Here is an 18,644-nt window from a genome sequence, read left to right as displayed (position 1 = left end):
ATCGGTATAATATATTCAATGTCTTGATAGTTTATGCCTATTTACACCTGGTTTGCCATGTTTCCCTGTGAACCCTGATGTCATTGAACTAGACGAATCTGCTGAGGGGTCTGTTTTTATTCAAAAGAGCTCAGCATAAAGTTTGGACACTGCAAGTGAAGGACAATTTGTTATGCCAGTGGTTCTCAATTGTTTCTGTCATTCCTTCCATTGAAACTAGAACACACTGCTTTTCAGAACCACGTGCATATGAAAACCCAAGCAAGAGTGTAAAAAAATGAAACAAAGCCCAATGTCCAGAATCAAAGAGCTGAGGTCAAATTTGAGAGTCCCTTGGTGACTCTTTGTTTTGAAATCAGATGTTCGGACAGCCGTCTGGTATGGAAATTTGGTATGGCCAAACCTAAACGCACCATAAACCAATCTAAAATACTAATATGCGTATATTCAGGGCTACCTGTGGTTATTAATGATCAATCACAACCTTCTTAGTGCTTCATATTAAAAATGCTCTCTAGATACAGATGGAATAGTCTATTTCAACATTTTATTAAACACTTTACAGATGCGGCAATTAAGAGATATGGAGATATGACAATTGCTCTCATTCCATGATGGAATTTAGCAAATATAGCATGACAGGTTAATCCATTCCCTGTCATATATTTGATTAACGGTATTGACATTCAACTTTGAGAAAAAATTTGGAAGTGGCAGTTTTGTCAATGTTTATTCATGCTGTTAACTGATGTAATGATTGCTATATGTGTTTTTTGAGGAAATGCTTGCAGAATTTGGTTAGACTCTAATGACGATGACACATGTCTGGCAATATAAACAAGGAAATGTACTTTAGGAGATGCATGGCACATTGTGCACTGTAAATTCTTCACAGGCCTAAAACGGCCTATCTATAGTGGGTCCTGATGCTGACTGCTGTCACTGTATAAAATGATGTGTTGACTTCACGCAGAATATGTCTGCACCATTTTTCCATCATGGTTTTAAAGTAAATTCAACTTAAGGAGGTTTTAAGTCAAGATAACAAGAAAATCTTTGTTGCGTTTACACAAATATATGAGTTCACTTGACCTTTACTTACGACGTAGCACAAGTTCAATCAACTGCTCATGTGGCTGTCCTAAAATATTTAATTAATTTACCTTAATGTTCATATAGCATAGTGAAATATATCATAACATATATTATTAGATAATTGATGACTGATTTGATGTCAGTCATTAAATGATTTCCCTCAGAAGCACACAACTGTTTTTATGATGTGTGTCTTCCTTATTGTGGTTAAAAGAGATGCGTTGGGTTGAACAGGGTCTATACTTACCAACGCAAACATGAATCACCTGAATAGTTTACTTCACAACAAAACAACATCAATAATACTATACATCTTATATTTTGTTACACATCTTATTAAAATCTATATAAATGGCAAAAGTGTGTATTATTGAAAAAAGCATGAATAATCAAACTTTTAAGACGCAAGGGCTTATGGGTATTCCCCACAGCATTTGCACTGATAATATTAAGTTCATTGCACTGGAAATGTATGTTAGGTTAGTTTGCACAACTCAAAATTTTCCATTCACTTTATGCATATTTTTGAGCTTTTCTTGTCATTTATATTTATGTGTTGCATGAACAAAGGATTTAAAGTTAGCTAAAAATGTTATAAATATGTTTATTTCTAAGTAGGAGCTTAACATAATACAATATGGTTGTTGAGACAACGAATCACATTTTAGAGTGCTGGTAGACGGCTCTTTGTTAATCAGATTCCTGAAACCTTGCCAGTGACAAAGAATCATTTTTGTTGTCAGTCTGGCACCTCTCAAAATGTGCATCTAACTGCACCGGCACATTTCAATTCTGTTTAGCTAAGTAGGGAAGAGAATGTCCTGTAAATCATTTCTGCAAATAAAACCGGGCTGTATTTGCCAGTTTCTCGCTAAAAAATGATTTCCTATCCATTCATTAAGACTTGATTGCTCCATGTCACCAATAAGATTTAGGCCAAGTATTCTGCGGCTGTGTGGTGCAAAACATATGCAGCTTACTATTGATGATTTTGAAACACAATGATCTTAAAATTGGGCCAGTAATCCTAAACCAGTGTCTATATAGTACTTATACATATACTATGATGAAAAGAACAGTATTGACCAGCATGAAGATCAACAAAATAAAAACATTTATTTGGTTAATATTCCCTTAAGGTCGAAGCTTGAAGGGGAATAACAGGCTGTTCTTTGGGCTCCCTCTAGTGGACAAAAAAAGCAATTTCATTCTTTCTTTTGTGTTGTAGCATGCAAAAAGAAACATTACTATTTGAATACAATTAAAATCAACTAATATCCACATATAGATATACTAGGTTTATATGGCAATCCTTTAAACTGGAGTTCAAATGCTCATGATGTCAATCATCAAGTTTATCAGCGATAGCTTGTTTAAAAGGTGTTATAACGTTATTCGGGCCATAAACACTAAAATCATTGCGTGACACACTGTTTCTATGCCGACCCATATAAAAATGTGCAAAGGATGCCCCAGTGATCGCTAATGAAATAGTCACACTTCAGCTTCTCCAGACCAATCAGAGTCATGGTTTCAGGCTGCACCTGAGCACCTGCAGGCCTGAAGAAAAGTCGGTCAAATCGTATGCGTATAGAATTAGGTATTTCCTTGTTATCATTGATGGACGTGTCCCAGGTATATCTGCTCTCTTCTGGTTCCCCCAACGTCTCCCACACATCAAAGATACCATTAGGAAGCCCCCCAAGCTTTCTCACCTGTCACAATAAACAGACAAACTTACAAACCAGATTTTGATGTATACATAATATAGGTCAAATATAGGTCATAAGAAAGCTCTGATTCCTTTCAGGAATATAAGGGTTTGAAAACATCACACACAACCTCCCAATCCCTAAGGTTGGTATCTCCTCCAAATATAACCGTATGGTCCAGCGGTGCCTCTTTCATCCATTTCCAGACTCTGCGTAGCTGGTTCAAGCGCTCCTGCGAGTTAGCCTTGCAGCTTTCCAGGTGAGATGTCATAATGCACAACGGATGACCAAGAAAGCTCACCTAAACAAGCATGAAGAAAGAAGAAAAAAGAAGAATGGAAACCTGGTTATTCTCACATAAACGCACCCTTCTGTGTTTTATCATTCAAAAGATTTTACACATGCAAAAATGTCATATTCTCAATCAGTCAACATCCAATACAGATTTAAAGGAACAGTTCAACCCAAAATGTTCCTACTGGTAGTCAATGGTTACAAGCCTTCTTCCAAATATCTTTGTCTGTGTTCGAAGGAATTAATACAGATTTGGAACAACTCGAGGGTGATTAAATGATGACATGGTTTTGATTTTTGGGTGAACTGTTCCGTTAAGGGGCTAATACACACTGACTTACATTTGCGATTAGAAGATTTCTGTTCATCTCTGTGGTGGGATACTTTACAATGTTGCTCTCAAGAAATTGCACTCTGCCTTTTCTAAGCAAAATCCCAGTGAAATAGCCCTCCTGATTGCCTAAAATACATCATCAGATATTCATGCGGTGATATTTGACTATTTGAAATCGTATACACTCACCTAAAGGATTATTATGACACCATACTTATACTGTGTTTGAACCCCTTTCGCCTTCAGAACTGCCTTTATTCTACGTAGCCTTGATTCAACAAGGTGCGGAAAGCATTCTTTAGAAATGTTGGCCCATATTGATAGGATAGCATCTTGCAGTTGATGGAGATTTGTGGGATGCACGAAGCTCCCGTTCCACCACATCCCAAAGATGCTCTATTGGGTTGAGATCTGGTGACTGTGGGGGCCATTTTAGTACAGTGAACTCATTGTCATGTTCAAGAAACCAATCTGAAATGATTGGAGCTTTGTGACATGGTGCATTATCCTGCTGGAAGTAGCCATCAGAGGATGGGTACATGGTGGTCATAAAGGGATGGACATGGTCAGAAACACTGCTCAGGTAGGCCGTGGCATTTAAACGATGCCCAATTGGCACTAAGGGGCCTAAAGTGTGCCAAGAAAACATCCCCCACACCATTACACCACCACCATAATTGCATTAATGAGAAATTGAACAGGTGTTCCTAATAATCCTTTAGGTGAGTGTACAACTTTATAAACGCATACCTAGCACAAACTCATAATCTTTCATGATGCTCTGTAAAAGATTCACATACGGAGGAATCAGCTCCTGCAACAGTACCACATCCGCACGGTACCTGCATTACAAATGACAATTCAGTAATTCATTTATAACATCTTCTGACAGGTTTTTGTGTTTCATAAATTGTCAACAGAGAAACAATAAGAAACCTAAAACAAAATTGTTTACACAACTTACTCTACTCTCCTACCACAATGGGAGGAAAAGGAACACTCACTTTCCTAAGTGTGACAGCAGGCCTTTACTTCTGGAATAAACATTTTCTAGATCCAGACCATCAATGTTCCAGGAGATCACAGTCAGTTGGTTGCTAGTGGAGTTAGACTGAGGTGCCAGTTCATCAACCGACCCGTCAACAGTTGAAGATTTTCCCCAGTATGCCTGGTGTAAGGTAAAACTGCTCCGAAGTGTTTGGGTGGACTTTGATTCTGTTGCTGGTGAGTTTATACCCTGATCTGAAGGAGTTTCAATCTGTGTTTGGACAGACTCTGGAGACTCCGTTTGGGTCGACTGGTCACGGGTCGATCTATCTGTTTTCTGTGCACTATTTTCTTGCTTTGACCTTGCAGACCTTTTTTTGGTCTGCTTAGACTGATCTTCAACTTCGACGCTGGAGCACAGAGATTCTGTTGTGTTTTGACATGCCGGCCTTTGTCTGCGTTTATTCTTTTTCTTCTTTCCAGTTTTTCCATTAACTTTGATTTCCACAAGACTTGAAGGATTTCCTTTAGTGCCAACAGGTGGCTCTCCTGAGCAGCTGTGACTGTCAAAATGATGTAACCAGAAGCATTTATTACACATGTATTTAGTTAGACCACAATATAGGCCAAATACTGCTTTAAAGGTATACCTAGGTTTGAAAGAGTCTCACAATCACTAAAATTGTGTTACCACTAAAATACATAATTAAGTCATGTAATGCAATATTTGATGTTTAGGTCGACTATGATGAAAATATTTATTTGAAAGAGTATTATAATTTAAAGGCTTTATTTTTAACTGATATATATGTTATATGAATGTTGGTTAAAAATCTAATTTATTTGTGTCCAGTCGAAAAGTTTTGAATTTTGAAAATAACAGATTTTAGTATTGTAATTGCAATAACGTGAAACTCTATGTCAAAATCTAATTTCTGCCCATCCCTAGACCACAATCATTAAAAAACGCATTGTTTTTAAAACCTTAAATTGATTATAAAATAGACAGTTGCTGTAGTGCCAAGATTAAGACAGATCTAAGTCAACATCACAAAGGAAACATATGAACTATTACAGAATATTCTAACTCTCTTTTATTTATGTTAAAATTCTGGGATTCCTACCTTGGTGAACCTTGGTTTGATTTATCATCCATCTTAAATTGGGACGATATGATCAGTTTTGAATCCGTTGTCCCTGCTGTCTTTCCTTTGTCTTCTCGTTCGGTTTCTGTCTTCTGAACGGGGTTTGGTCCTGTACAGTAGTGATTATTATGACGTGGTTGTGTTAACAAAAGATATCGTTATGCAAACATTTGTGCGTCACATCATGTGTTATTGTATGTAAATATGGCAAGAGGGTAAAAAGTCAGCATTACTGTCAACATTAAGCGTTAGATCAAAAACCTTACGTAAACTAGTTTAGGCTTTATGTGATAATATATTTATGTAAATTCATTAAATGTATCTTTTTGCCATGTTGCCTTCGTGATGTTGCACTTATATAAAAGTTAAATTAACCAAACTGCAAGTAGGCTACTGCTTTATATAGGCTGCTGTATATGCGATCCTTTGCTTTTATATATCTATAAAATGCATTCATTTTATATTAATGAATTACCTTTTAATGAAAAGATATCGCAATTAAGTAAAATAAACTTAAAATTGAACTGAGTAGGTAACAATGGCAAAATATAAGGGCACAACAATCTAACATATTTACTATAGAATCGACGATCAAATTAATTTGATACTTACCGTTAACTTTTCTTGTCTCAGACAGATTTATTTCTTCAAGAAAGGCAATTTAAGTCTTCTTAAAACAGCTGTATAGTCTTTACTTTCGATTTCCCACTTGACTCGTGTCACGTGATCACTTGATATGGAAATCCACCACAGCACAGCCAATAAAATAATAAAACATCTTAATTACATCACAGCAATGTCTTTTTGCTTTACCTTTGTATGTCGTCCTCCGTATTGGAACGGTGCGAGCCGGTCCGTTAACACTCAAAATTAAGCTGACTGTGTATGATTATGAAAACACAAATATTCTTGTGTAAACTCAAACAGTATATCTGTTATACTTACACACAACATAACGAAAGGTTATCCCATTTTTCGGGAATTTAAATCCCCGTGGTTTTCACAGCCATGGCTGCAAGGAGCCGTGTTAGGGCATTGTAGTCAACTGTGAGTGACGTAAGTGAACCGTTCCAAGATGGCGGACACACCTACGTGCCTGGAGCGCTTGAATGCGGCATTCAGTTTTTATATCCATCGTTTCAACGATGTATTGTTCCTAAGTTTTGTTTTTACATATTCTATAAAAAATATAGATTTTTAACTGGGGAAATGTATGGAAGTAAAATAGTGACTAATGTGTTTGAAGCAAAGAGACGTGCTGAAAAGCACTAACTGAAAAAAAATGCATTGTATTAACAGTTCTTGCATTTTAAGGTTCTGCAATTCAATATGGTTGTACATTTAAGCTGTGAATATTTCAAATTGAAAAATTTCACACTCGGTTTCACTGTCTAAAAATTAAAAAATCTAAATTCATTTTTTTCTTGATGAAGCCTAAGAAGCCATCTATGAGAACAACTAAATTCACTTAATCGAGCAGATGAGTGGACTCCGTGGCAAACATTTAAAGAGTATCTGCATTTCTTGATTTGATCTACGTCAGAACCGACTTACACCACCTGCTGGTGAAGCGGTCAGGCAGCAGGAAGAGATCATGCATTTGTAGATTCGGCGCTCTATTGCTTTTCCTGGGATTCCCGGATGTGAAACTTTGAATTTCAAGCTGAATTTGAACCGCTGAATTTGTGGAAGCGAATTTTTAAATCGAAATAATATGGACTGAAAATTATCCGTCGAATATTAAAGGTTGTATTTAAAAACAAGTTGAATTTTTTTAATGAAATTTAAAAGGTGAATTTAGATTTTTTAATTTTTAAACGGTGATACCGAGTGTGAAATGTTTCAATTTGAAATATTCACAGCTTAAATGTACAACCATATTGAATTGCAGAACCTTAAAATGCAAGAACTGTTAAAACAATGCATTTTTTTCAGTTAGTGCTTTTCAGCACGTCTCTTTGCTTCAAAAACATTAGTCACTATTTTACTTCCATAGAAATGGCTTTTCTGTCATCATTTATCAAAGATAAAAGATGTTATTCTATGAATCCGGTAAAACAATTATAGCAGTACAACGGTGGGATGGTGAAACAAATAACAATGCCGTCCCTCGTGCATTATAGATAACATGCAACATGGTTATTAAAACAACCCGGTTATTTCCCAAGATTTTAAAGTGAACGAGCTCTGTGATTTTCACGTAGAACTACCTTAAATTATATCACATTAGCGAACGCAATTATTAAACCTAAATGTTTGAATGTGTGAATGTTTTTTAAGTCTACAACCATCTTAAACTGCGGCCTTGATTTTTCTGTACTACGTGTAAATAATAAAGTATTGTACTTTGTTGAGAAATGACACTGTTGTTATGTAAAAGGGGAGAATACTTATCATTCCGTGTTTTTTTGGCGAATATTACATAACTCTAAATAATGTAATAGCTTTGCGATATCTGATGCGCAACGTCACATGATTCCCTGATCACGTGTCTCTCTGCGCCCTGCCCGTCTCCTGACACCCTCTCCCGCTTCTCCGCATCACAACATCACGTCGGTGATATCGGCTTTACATCGCAACATCACGCCAGCATAACCAACCCTTAATGTTATCACTACATCAACAGTATTTATCATCGATATATATCCAGCGCGGTTTCGCGATGGATGCGCAGAACGGAAGCTGAGGGAGGATGTCATGGAAACAGATGCGTAAATAAGCGCATCCCGTGCCATAGGTACGCAGCTGCTACACCTGACAATACACACTTAGATTTTGTGTTTTGATGCTTTTTTGGTTTAAGGCTAGTGATTCTAAATGATGTTGGCTAGATAATGCAATTGGTCAGTTAATGGTTAGTGGATGCTTTTTTTTAACCTACAGAACTTAGGGTGAATAATTGTGTATTTAAGTATGTTTACTAATTTGCTTGAGGTTTGTCATTATAAGGTACCCATAACCCACACCTCCAGAGGTATCAAAGCTCTCAGGTGCGGTTGCCAGGTCATCATCAGAATCCCTAAATTCTTACAATTTTTATGCTGCCAGATTTGTCTTTCATTCGTTCTCAAAACTAGCTTTTGATTTCTAACTCGGTATTTCTCCTGAAGAGGTGTCTGAAGAGGTTATGATTCTCAGAAAGCATCCCTGTGAAAAGGCGACATGAACTTCTCACCAATTCTCTCACTTGTGTCGCTGTTTTGGATCAGAGGTGAGGATACGGTACTTTGCAGGTCTGCACTGGTGTCTGTGATCATATCTGTCAATGCAGCTGTGATGCACAAACTAAAGTGAATTTTGCAATCCCATTTGTGATTTTTAACAACAGTCTGTCTGATAAGTGCTTGATTTAGCAAACTCTTATCTAAACTGACTTTCAGTGCATGCGACCCAGAGGGAATATCTAAGCAAAGAGTGCCTTTAGTGTTTCCAAAAAGTCCATCAGAGTTTGGGTTTAAGTTCTCTTTTGGAATATTGAGCATCACACGCGTCTCCATTTCACCATATATATTAATGATCACTACAATTATCATCTTTTGTGCTAGATCTATATTAACAACCCCAGTTATGTATTTTGCATTTGTTGTTGACAGCATCAGGAGAGTGCTGGCAGGCGGCTACCTATTCGGAGAGTGTGGTGTCCCCAGAGATGAGGAGCAGCAGTATTTTGAGGGTCCCGGAGGTGTCATCTTTGGCCCAATGCGCAGGAGCCTGCTGTGATCTCCCGGGTTGTGACCTGGCCTGGTTTTTTGAGCACCGCTGCTTTGTGCTAAGTTGTCAGCGCAAAGAAAACTGTCAGCCGAAGCAGAGACCCGGTACTGACTCTCTCCTTGCCTTCCTGCAACGTGGGACTCCGCAGACTTCAGTTCTGGAGTCCTTAGTACGAGGAGATTCTTTCCCTAACCACTGGCGACCTCTGCCCCGGCACAGGGGCTCTGAAGACCCCATGGAGGATCTGGCCTTGCTGGATGGAATTCGGGATTTGGACTCCACCGATGCTGAGTATGCTGAGAGTATTCGAAGTTTGGAAGACAAAAGAGTCGACAGGGTTGAAGATGGGGATGGTGCAGCGCTAGAACAGGAAGAACGCCCAGGAGTGTATGAATGGCCACTTGTCCAAAGAAAAGAGAATTCAACCAAACGGAGACAGAGAGAGTTGAGGGAGGACTGACAGCATTGCAGGACTCTCTCGAAAGCAACACCTTGACCCCAAGTCACTTACCTGAATTAAGAAATGAAAGTAAATTGTCTGTAACTGAAGCAGAACCCACTGGTTCACCTTTATCAACTACTGTGCTCGTCGTGAAGGTCAGTGTTGGTTAAAAACCTTTGTGAATGCACTCGCACTCTGGCCAAACTCTTAATCAATCTCATACAATCTGCAATGTGAAATCTCTGTATATAGAACACATCATCTTGTTTTTGTGCACAGACTTTGTGAGTGAAAAGTGTGAAAGCTATGATACTGTTCTTATTGAAGGCTGAAGAAGACCCCAACAACATTTCATCTGTTACTGAGCCCAGCTTGCTGCAATATGTCAGCACAGAGACTCTGAAGTTAAGAAGACTTGGTACTTTCTTTACAACTCAGACCAGCACTGAACCCACATCACCTGTGATCACAGAAGAGCCAGGTACAGGTAACGCTCATATACATTTATAATGAAAAATCATGATAAATTTACTTTTGTTAACAATGATACAATTACTTTTGTTTTTGCGCCATTGAGAAATAATGCATTTACAATTAGTCATTTAGCAGACGCATTTATCCAAAGTGACCTACAAGATTGGTAAAAAAATGGAAGCAATTTGGTCAACATTAGGACAACAAAATGCATAAGTGCAATAAAAACATGTCTCGCAAAACCCACAACAGTGTACAGAGCTAAGTTTAGTTTATCTAAGTTTAAGTAAGCAGGCATTTATTTTTTATATTTTTTTAAGTGATAGCTCACCCAAAAATGAATATTCTGCCATCATTTACTTGTCTATTTCAAACCTTTAAGACTTTCTTTCATCTGCAGAACACAAAATACAATATTTTGAAGAAAGTTGGGAACCGACCAGCACTGGCTCCTATTTGCTTCTATTATATGGATACAAAACCAAATGAGAGTGAATGGTTACCAACATTCTTCAAAATATTTTCTTTTGTGTTCTGCGGAAGTATGTCTTACAGGATTGAAATGACAAGAGGGTGAGTTAATCATGACAGAATATTTATTTTTTGTGAACTTTAATGTGCTGGCACTGAAAAGCACTGAAACGTGATGAATGAAATGCAAATGAAAAGGTTTCATTCCACTGATTTATTCTCATTATTTAGTGAAAACTCTGGCTGTGTCTATTGGAGACCCAACTGAAGTGACGCAGCCTCAAAACACCATAGAGTTTACGGCGTCAGTCAATCCAGAAGATACTGCAGGTGTGTTTTTACCAAACTAAAAATCTTATGCATGACGAGCCACATGAAAAGACTTTCTAAATACTTGTACATATATTATTGTTGTATTGCATAAGAGTGAAAATTAACTTTGAGGTCTTGAGGATTAAAACAATACAGAGCATCTTTTCTGTTATTTTGACTAGTTTTCATTTTCTGCAAATTAATGTGATTAGAAACTTATTCTATTTGAAATTTGGCAGAACTATTGTTACATATAGTTTTTTCTGCAACAATATTTGGTGATTTGACATTATTTACCCATGTGGCTTATAAACTATATGAATAAATGTACTTTTCTCTACAGCGGTGAATGTAAACATGCCTCCTAAAGCCATCGCAATGCCCAAAAGCCAGGATGTGTTTCTCCAGCCTGGCGCTGTTTTCATCATCAATGCCAGCCGTATGTAGCAGCTTCTCACCATTGCTCTCTCTCTTTGCTTGTTAACCTTACTTTAATTTCTAATATATTAAATATAAAACTTGTTTGACAAAGATAAAAAAAATATTACAAACATATTTAGTCTTTTCTCCCATTTACTGTATGAAATCTTTTACATATTAAGTCCTGTGACCAGTTACATAAACTTAAGGCTAAAATACACTACAACCCAAAATAGATTTTTCCAACCCAACGAAACTCTTTTCATGGTCTTACCACAAAACAAGTTCAATTTGCCAGGTATTTGTCAAACATACTTCAGTGGCAAAGCAGGTTATCCCCCAACGCCTAATATACAAATTTAGTATTGAAATGTACTATTTCGCAAGCTAATATACCTGAATGTTTCCAGAAAGCTTGTATGATGCTGGAATAGTCAGTTACCTGTGGGAGAAGGTGAACGGCCCTGTATGGAAACCCGAGGGCCCTGTTGACACACCTGTACTCCAGCTACACAACCTTTTACCAGGAGAATACACCTTTAGGTGAGAGCTTAGATCTGGTCTTTAAAGTGATAGTTCACCCAAAAAAGACAAATTCTGTCATCGTGCGTTTAACCTCATGTCATTCAAATCCTGTATATGAGTCTGTGGAACACAAAAGAAGATATTTTGAGAAATGTTTTAATGGTTTTTACAACATCACCATCATTCTTCAAATTGTCGTCTTTTTGCGTTGCAGAAAAAGAAAGTAATACAGGTTTGACTATGAAGTTTTCATTTTGGGTGTTCACTGTCCTTTTACATTACTGTATATATAGACTGGTACAGGCATGAGTCTGGCATAGAAATCATGGTAAGAAATAAGAGTAAAACTCTTTTAAACACATTACATGTCATTGAACGGTGATCATCAGTAAATACTCTATTGGTGTCGGATCATGTGGTTCATTTCTGTTCTTCGCCTCCTACATTAGGCTGTCTCGGAAGTTGTCGTCTGCCTCTGGTGGGCTTTTTTTATTTGCCTTGACCTCATTAACTTTATTTTTGCTCGGCCTACATTAGGTTGACAGTTTCTGATTCGAAAGGGCTGACTGACTCCACCACTGCCACCATAAGGGTCAAAACTCCAAAAGACGACCCTCCTCGGGCCGGAGCAGGCCATGACCAGGTCATCACTCTACCTCTCAACCATCTCACCCTGTGGGGTAACCAAAGCACAGATGACAATGGAATTATCAGCTTCTTCTGGACTCTCCATCCCAGCAGCCTGACCCGAGAGGTTACCATGCAGGTAGTTAGATTTCATCCAGACGTATGAGCATATGTGTTCAGCTTCCAGGGCACTCTTACGCTTTTTGATCAGTTGTATGTATATGTGAGTGTAGTGGATGTTTATTGTGAACTGTTAATGTTGATGTTATCTGTATGTTTTCAGGGTGTGAGATCACCCTACCTGCAGCTTTCTGACCTCCAGGAGGGTCGGTACACATTTCAGCTCACAGTTACTGACACCAGAGGTCAACAAGGCTCAGATACCATCTCAGTCACGGTGCTGCCTGGTAACACAGATTATATACTTAAAGTGAAAATTCTTTCATCATTTACTCACCCTCTTGTAATTTCAAACCTTTATGCCTTTCTTTCACACACAAAACACAAAAGAAGATATTTTGAGCAAAGTCGGTAACCGAAAAGCGCTGGAACCCATTCACATCTATTGAATGGACACAACACCAATGCAAGTGATTGGGGGCCAGCTTACGACTTTCTTCAAAATATCTTCTTTTTTGTTCTGTGGAACATTTTTTTTTGCGTTAGCAATCACACATTTGTTTAGAATGTGTTTGAAGATGGTGTATAACATATATCTGTTGTGGGGTAGCAAACAGGGCACCGGTCGCTATAACAGGACCAGACACGGAGTTCATTCTCCCCGTCTCCACCATCACATTGAATGGCAGTGGCAGCACAGATGATCAAGCTATCTGCAGCTTCCAATGGGACATGCTCAGGTATCTGTACACCAGCAGAACAAGTGATTATGGGCTCAGTTATTGACTCGCAAGGTCATGGGTCTGATCCCAGGGGATTGCACATAGTCAGAAACAAATGTATTATACAATGCAATGTGAGTCGCTTTGGATAAAAGCTTCTACCAAATGGCATAAATGTAAATGTTATACAAAGAATCCATTTAAATTTAATTTTTCTATTTAATTTTCTGTGCATTTTGCATAAGCTGGTAACATAATATTAGCCTTGAGCCTAGCTCATTTCTACCTATTTGAAAGCAAGTTAGTCAAATATGTGTTTGATAGTGAAATGTGTGGTCAATCATATTGATGTGCCAATGCCGTTCTCCTTATAATGGTGAAGTGGCCCTCCAGGCTCAAGGGTGAAGGATGCCAACAAACCTGTCGCTATAGTAATGGGCCTGAGAGCTGGGAAATACAAGTTCAGGCTGACAGTGAAAGATGAGCAGGGAGAAACAGACAGCGCGGTTTTGACCACCTCTATCAAAGAAGGTGAGCAGATAATCCATGTTACCTCCTATCTTCAGTCTCAAAGGGATAGTTCACCCAAAAATGATTTTGGCGCACAAATTGCTTCTTTTGTTTTGCCTTACTTTGTGCGTCGCTTTGGATAAAAGCGTCTGCTAAATGACTAAATGAAAATGATGTCATCATTGACTCAACCTCTTGTCATTTCAAACCTGTATGAGTTTTTTTATTACGCAGAACACAAAAGAAGATATTTCGAAGAAAGTTGCTAACCGAACAGCATCGGCACCCATTAACTTCTATTGTGTGGACACAAAACCAATGCAAGTCAATGGGTGCCGTCATCGTTCGGATATCAACATTCTTCAAAATATCTTCTTTGTTGTTATGCATAAGAAAGAAAGTCAAACGTGCTGGAAATGACACGAATGCTAGTAAATGATGACAGAATTTTCATTTTTGGGTGATCTATTATTTAAATGCAGATTTTCCATAGTATAAAGCATTTTAATTTAAACGTTGGGACCCTACTGTATATTTATCCTTCCTATGCGCATAAATTTGCGGTTTATTTTAGACATATCCCTGGATTTGTCACCCTATTATGTTGACTGTTTTTATAAGTAATTATTATTGTGTATTTTGTTAAATTCACAGCCAAAAGCCTGCCGCTAGTTGCCCATGCTAGCGGCAGCCACACCCTGACTTTACCCAACAACTCACTGGTCCTCCGGGGCTCCGTGTCCAACAGCGGAGTGGCGAATGTGTCTTTTCTTTGGGTTAGAGATGAACAGAGTCCTGCTGCAGGGGTGAGAAAATAATTCACTTATAATATCCTGATCCGTGGCTCTGTGTTTTACCTGACCGTCCCTCCCTCTCACTGTCTTTTGAGAGTAGGAAGTTTTATATGGTTCAGATCAAGAGGCCTTTCTTTACCTGGCCAACCTGGTGGAGGGAACATACCTGTTTCAACTCCGGGTCACTGAGGCCATTGGCCGGTCAAGCACGGCCACAGCTACCATAGAAGTGCGTCCCGGTAAGCAGCTAAGAGGATATCTATAATTCACTATATCATGATAAGAATATACAAAGAAAATTTCAATTCAAGTCACATCTCTTGGTACAGAGGGTTTTGAAAAGTGGCGTGTGTGTTCGATGCTGTTGATGTTTGTGTGCAGATCCTCGCGAGCGAGAGGAGGTGGAGCTTGAGCTGCTGGTGGGCGTGGCTCAGGTCAGTCAGCAGCAGCAGGACACAGTGGTGAGACAGTTGGCTGCTCTTCTGCATGTTCTGGATTCAGACATTGGACTGAAGGGTCTGCATGGCCAGTCAGACATCAGGTATGACACCCGGGACTTCCCTTTTACTTATTATAGAAAATAAAGACATGTTTTTGTCTATTTATTATTAGTTTTGATAAGGACATACAGTAGTGACTTGAAGTGATTGTGTCAAAGCAATTTTCCACACTATCGGTCGATAGTCTCAAAATAGCCATTGATCAGGGCCGATATACAGTATACTGTCAATAAAAAGGAAAATGTAATGAATTTGTGCTTTGTATATTGAAAATGTTAAGAAACAATATTAAAGGGATAGTTCACCCAAAAATTTGAATTCTGTCATTGACCCACCTTCGAGTTGTTCCAAATCTGTATTAATTTCTTTGTTCTGATGAACACAAAGAAAGATATTTGCCCCGCATTGATTACCATAGTAGGAAAAAATACAATGTTCTTCAAAGGTGCCCCAGAACTGCTGTCCAACATTCTTCAAAATATCTTCTCTTATTTTCAACAGAACAAGTAATTTTTCCTTCTATGGGAGTCAGTGGGGGGCAAAATCTGTTTGGTTATAAGCATTCTTCCAAATATCTTTCTCCGTGTTCATCAGGTATCGGTGGTGAAAGCTGGTATACTGTATGTGCATATCTATTAAAGATGTATAAAAAAATTGGCTATGCATGTTGTACAGTTTATACTGTGTAAACCGATGCTGCTGCTTTGAAAGAATTTAAGAAGAATTGGCCAAAAATTACAACATGTAAACAAAGCTTACCGAGTGATTTCCCAGGAGGATATCTACAAAATCTTACTACAAAAGAGGATCACCAACTATTAGTAACCGATACAATTTTATTCAATGCTTTCTTATATTTTCTGTGAGTTTTTGTTTTTCTATGCATTTTTTGTATATTTAAAACCTGATATTCCCTGATATGCTATAGTTTGGCTTTTTTGACAAATAATGTAGATTGTAAATATAAAGTAATGTAAAAAACACACTTTTTTCGGTTCTTGATTTTGGTATTCTAATCTGAGGAGGCGCTAAAAACAGACCCCCGGACATCACTTTCGGCCACTACTGTATCTAATATTGTTAATATTAATATTGTATCTAATATTAGATTTATCAAACTTCTGGGAACTCATATTTGTATTGCAGCACACAGTGTTTAGTTGAAGCCCCTGAATATCTAGATGTTTTTGTGTGTTTAGCACAGTGTTTAGGTTATCAGTACAGGGTCCCGATGGAACAATCCCAGGCCCTAAACTCACCCGGCTCCTAAGAAACCAGCTGTTACACGAGAAGACTGACTTCTTACTCTTCAAGGTTCTGCGAGTGGACACAGTCAGTGAGTTATTTTTCAATATCGTGATTTCACAATACATTCATGTACCGCCAGAACCCTACGAAAGGTATCCTCTCTCACATTCAATCTGTTACTGAATACATGCAGTGTGCTTACTGCTCTGTTCTGGACGTGGCCAGTGTGACCCCATTACAAAGAGCTGTTCCTGTGACCCCCTCTGGATGGAGAACCCCATTCGCCGTTTCCTTGACGACGGCGAGAGCAACTGCGGTACCCGAGTCTCTGTTTATCTATACTGGATGAGACAAACGTACTGTATCAGATAAAAGCTAATTCAGTCATATATGATTGACAGCTCATCTTCTGTCTCTTGTTTCTGCAGATTGGAGCGTATCGTATGTCACCATCTCTTGTTTGGTGACAGTCATGTTCTTCTTGTCTGTCAGCTGGGTTTGCATCTGCTGCTGTAAAAGGTGATCAATAATTCATTTATCAAATCGATCGACCGTGGATTACATGCAATGGTCTCAGATGTGGGATTTGAGCCAATCAGATGCTAAAAATGGATGTGTAGTGTATGTAATTTGAAATATTTGAGTTTGTATTGAAATGTCTTATTGCAGATGGTGTCTTAGCAAATATGAGCAGTTTTTCACACTTCACTGAAAGTTTGGTTCCCCTTCTTTTAAGTATATTTCTGTCTAGATCAAATGAGATTATTGAAATATTTTGTAATGGTATCGCTCCATGAAAACATCCATGTCTCCAAACGTAGGGTACTTGCTGTCTTGTCATTTATTTGTTCTCTAATCGGGTAAAAGACTATTAGCACACTTGTTCGTCTGCTTCCGGTGTTTGTGCTCATGTTTGTTTTGGTTGTTTTAGAGGTAGACGGCGAACAAAATTAAGGAAGAAAACCAAGTACACAATACTAGACAACATGGACGAGCAGGAGAGAATGGAGCTCCAGCCAAAATACAGTAAGTTCCAGATCTAATTTCTCACCACCGTCCCTTTATTGTGGCACAGACTGAAGACAGATGCTTCACCCTCACCACTATTGTTTGAGGCGGCAAATCGCTTGTGATGTGGCTTTTTTTGGATAAATGCATCCACTAAATGACAAAATGTTTCAAAGAAATCGACTAGGGTGCCAGATAAGACACCCACATTTGCCATAACAGTCATCACATTCACATTTTTTTGTGTCGTCTATAGACATCAAACACAAGAGCACAGAGCACAACTCCTGCCTGATGATGTCAGAATCAGAGCTGGACAGCGAACAGGAAAACATTTTCAACTATACAAGAAGCAGTAAACCCCGGAACAGAGCCAATGGAGCGGTCCGAAACGGAGACGCATTCAGCCTCTGCCCTGTTGAAGGCTGAGTCCCAGGTGAAAAAAAAATTCAGGGTGGACTTGGATCTTTTAAAAACAAGGACAGGGTGGAAAACTCCACTGTGCTGTTGAAAAATCATCTGAAATTTTTCAAAACTGACCGACTTTTGATTGCGATTCGTCTTGTTATGAATCCCCATTTGTTTACTGGATGCATTTTGACTTTGATTTTCAAGTGCTAATGTCATATTAAATTAGAATTTAGGAGCTGTGCATTAAATTCACAATGTCCTTTATTATGCACTTAATAATGCTTGTATGTTCAGTGATGTGTTGCAAGCGATTCGCATCCAGTTTAATTTGCTATGGGGAGAAATTGCATATTACTGATGCAGAGAAAGCCATTTACTTTATGCAAAATTATTTATTTATTAACCAATGTTATGTATTTATTTGCCTGATTGACAAGGATTATTTTGTCTCGTTTGATATATGACTGATCTAAAGTTTGCTTGAACTGAACATGCAGTAGAAAGCCATTTATACTGAGTATAAATGTTTATTTATACCCAGTGTTTATTTAAATGTAGAGATATTTATGAACAAACATTATCCAATAAGCAGATTTTGTCATATCTCTTAACAAGTTGAAATTTTGTCAAGTTTTAAATGTAGAAATAAGATTGTGGCCCTATACAGAGATATTTATTTGTAGTGGCTGTGTGCTTGTGACAACATCTGTGGGTTGACTGTCTGTAACAGAATTAAAGGTTTGTTTTTGCACTTCAACTATGCATCTGTCATGAAAAGATAA

At 38.2% G+C, this 18,644-nt stretch overlaps 2 protein-coding genes across 2 annotated transcripts; one reads left to right on the top strand and one right to left on the bottom strand.

Annotated features, from left to right (window-relative positions):
• Positions 1-2,188: 2,188 nt before the first annotated feature.
• LOC130433617 (tyrosyl-DNA phosphodiesterase 2) lies at positions 2,189-6,657 on the bottom strand. Its single transcript, XM_056763577.1, has 8 exons — positions 6,513-6,657; positions 6,180-6,297; positions 5,547-5,676; positions 4,440-4,985; positions 4,186-4,277; positions 3,443-3,561; positions 2,938-3,108; positions 2,189-2,810 (listed from the first exon to the last, which is right to left on the bottom strand). The coding sequence occupies exons 3-8, from the start codon at positions 5,576-5,578 to the stop codon at positions 2,532-2,534; spliced, it is 1,239 nt and encodes a 412-aa protein (XP_056619555.1). The 5' UTR covers positions 5,579-5,676; positions 6,180-6,297; positions 6,513-6,657; the 3' UTR covers positions 2,189-2,531.
• Positions 6,658-7,216: 559 nt separating this feature from the next.
• kiaa0319 (KIAA0319 ortholog) lies at positions 7,217-18,619 on the top strand. Its single transcript, XM_056762085.1, is given in 20 exon segments — positions 7,217-8,304; positions 8,517-8,778; positions 9,161-9,691; positions 9,694-9,875; positions 10,048-10,207; positions 10,897-10,995; positions 11,321-11,416; positions 11,808-11,940; positions 12,460-12,688; positions 12,833-12,956; positions 13,280-13,409; positions 13,774-13,922; positions 14,556-14,707; positions 14,796-14,934; positions 15,077-15,236; positions 16,395-16,531; positions 16,637-16,759; positions 16,872-16,962; positions 17,375-17,469; positions 17,708-18,619. Coding segments are annotated over 19 exon segments (2,952 nt in total). The 5' UTR covers positions 7,217-8,304; positions 8,517-8,729; the 3' UTR covers positions 17,881-18,619.
• Positions 18,620-18,644: the final 25 nt, after the last annotated feature.

Source organism: Triplophysa dalaica, chromosome 12, assembly GCF_015846415.1.
Source record: "Triplophysa dalaica isolate WHDGS20190420 chromosome 12, ASM1584641v1, whole genome shotgun sequence".
Classification (NCBI taxonomy): Eukaryota; Metazoa; Chordata; class Actinopteri; order Cypriniformes; family Nemacheilidae; genus Triplophysa; species Triplophysa dalaica.
This window is presented reverse-complemented; position numbering and strand designations above follow the sequence as displayed.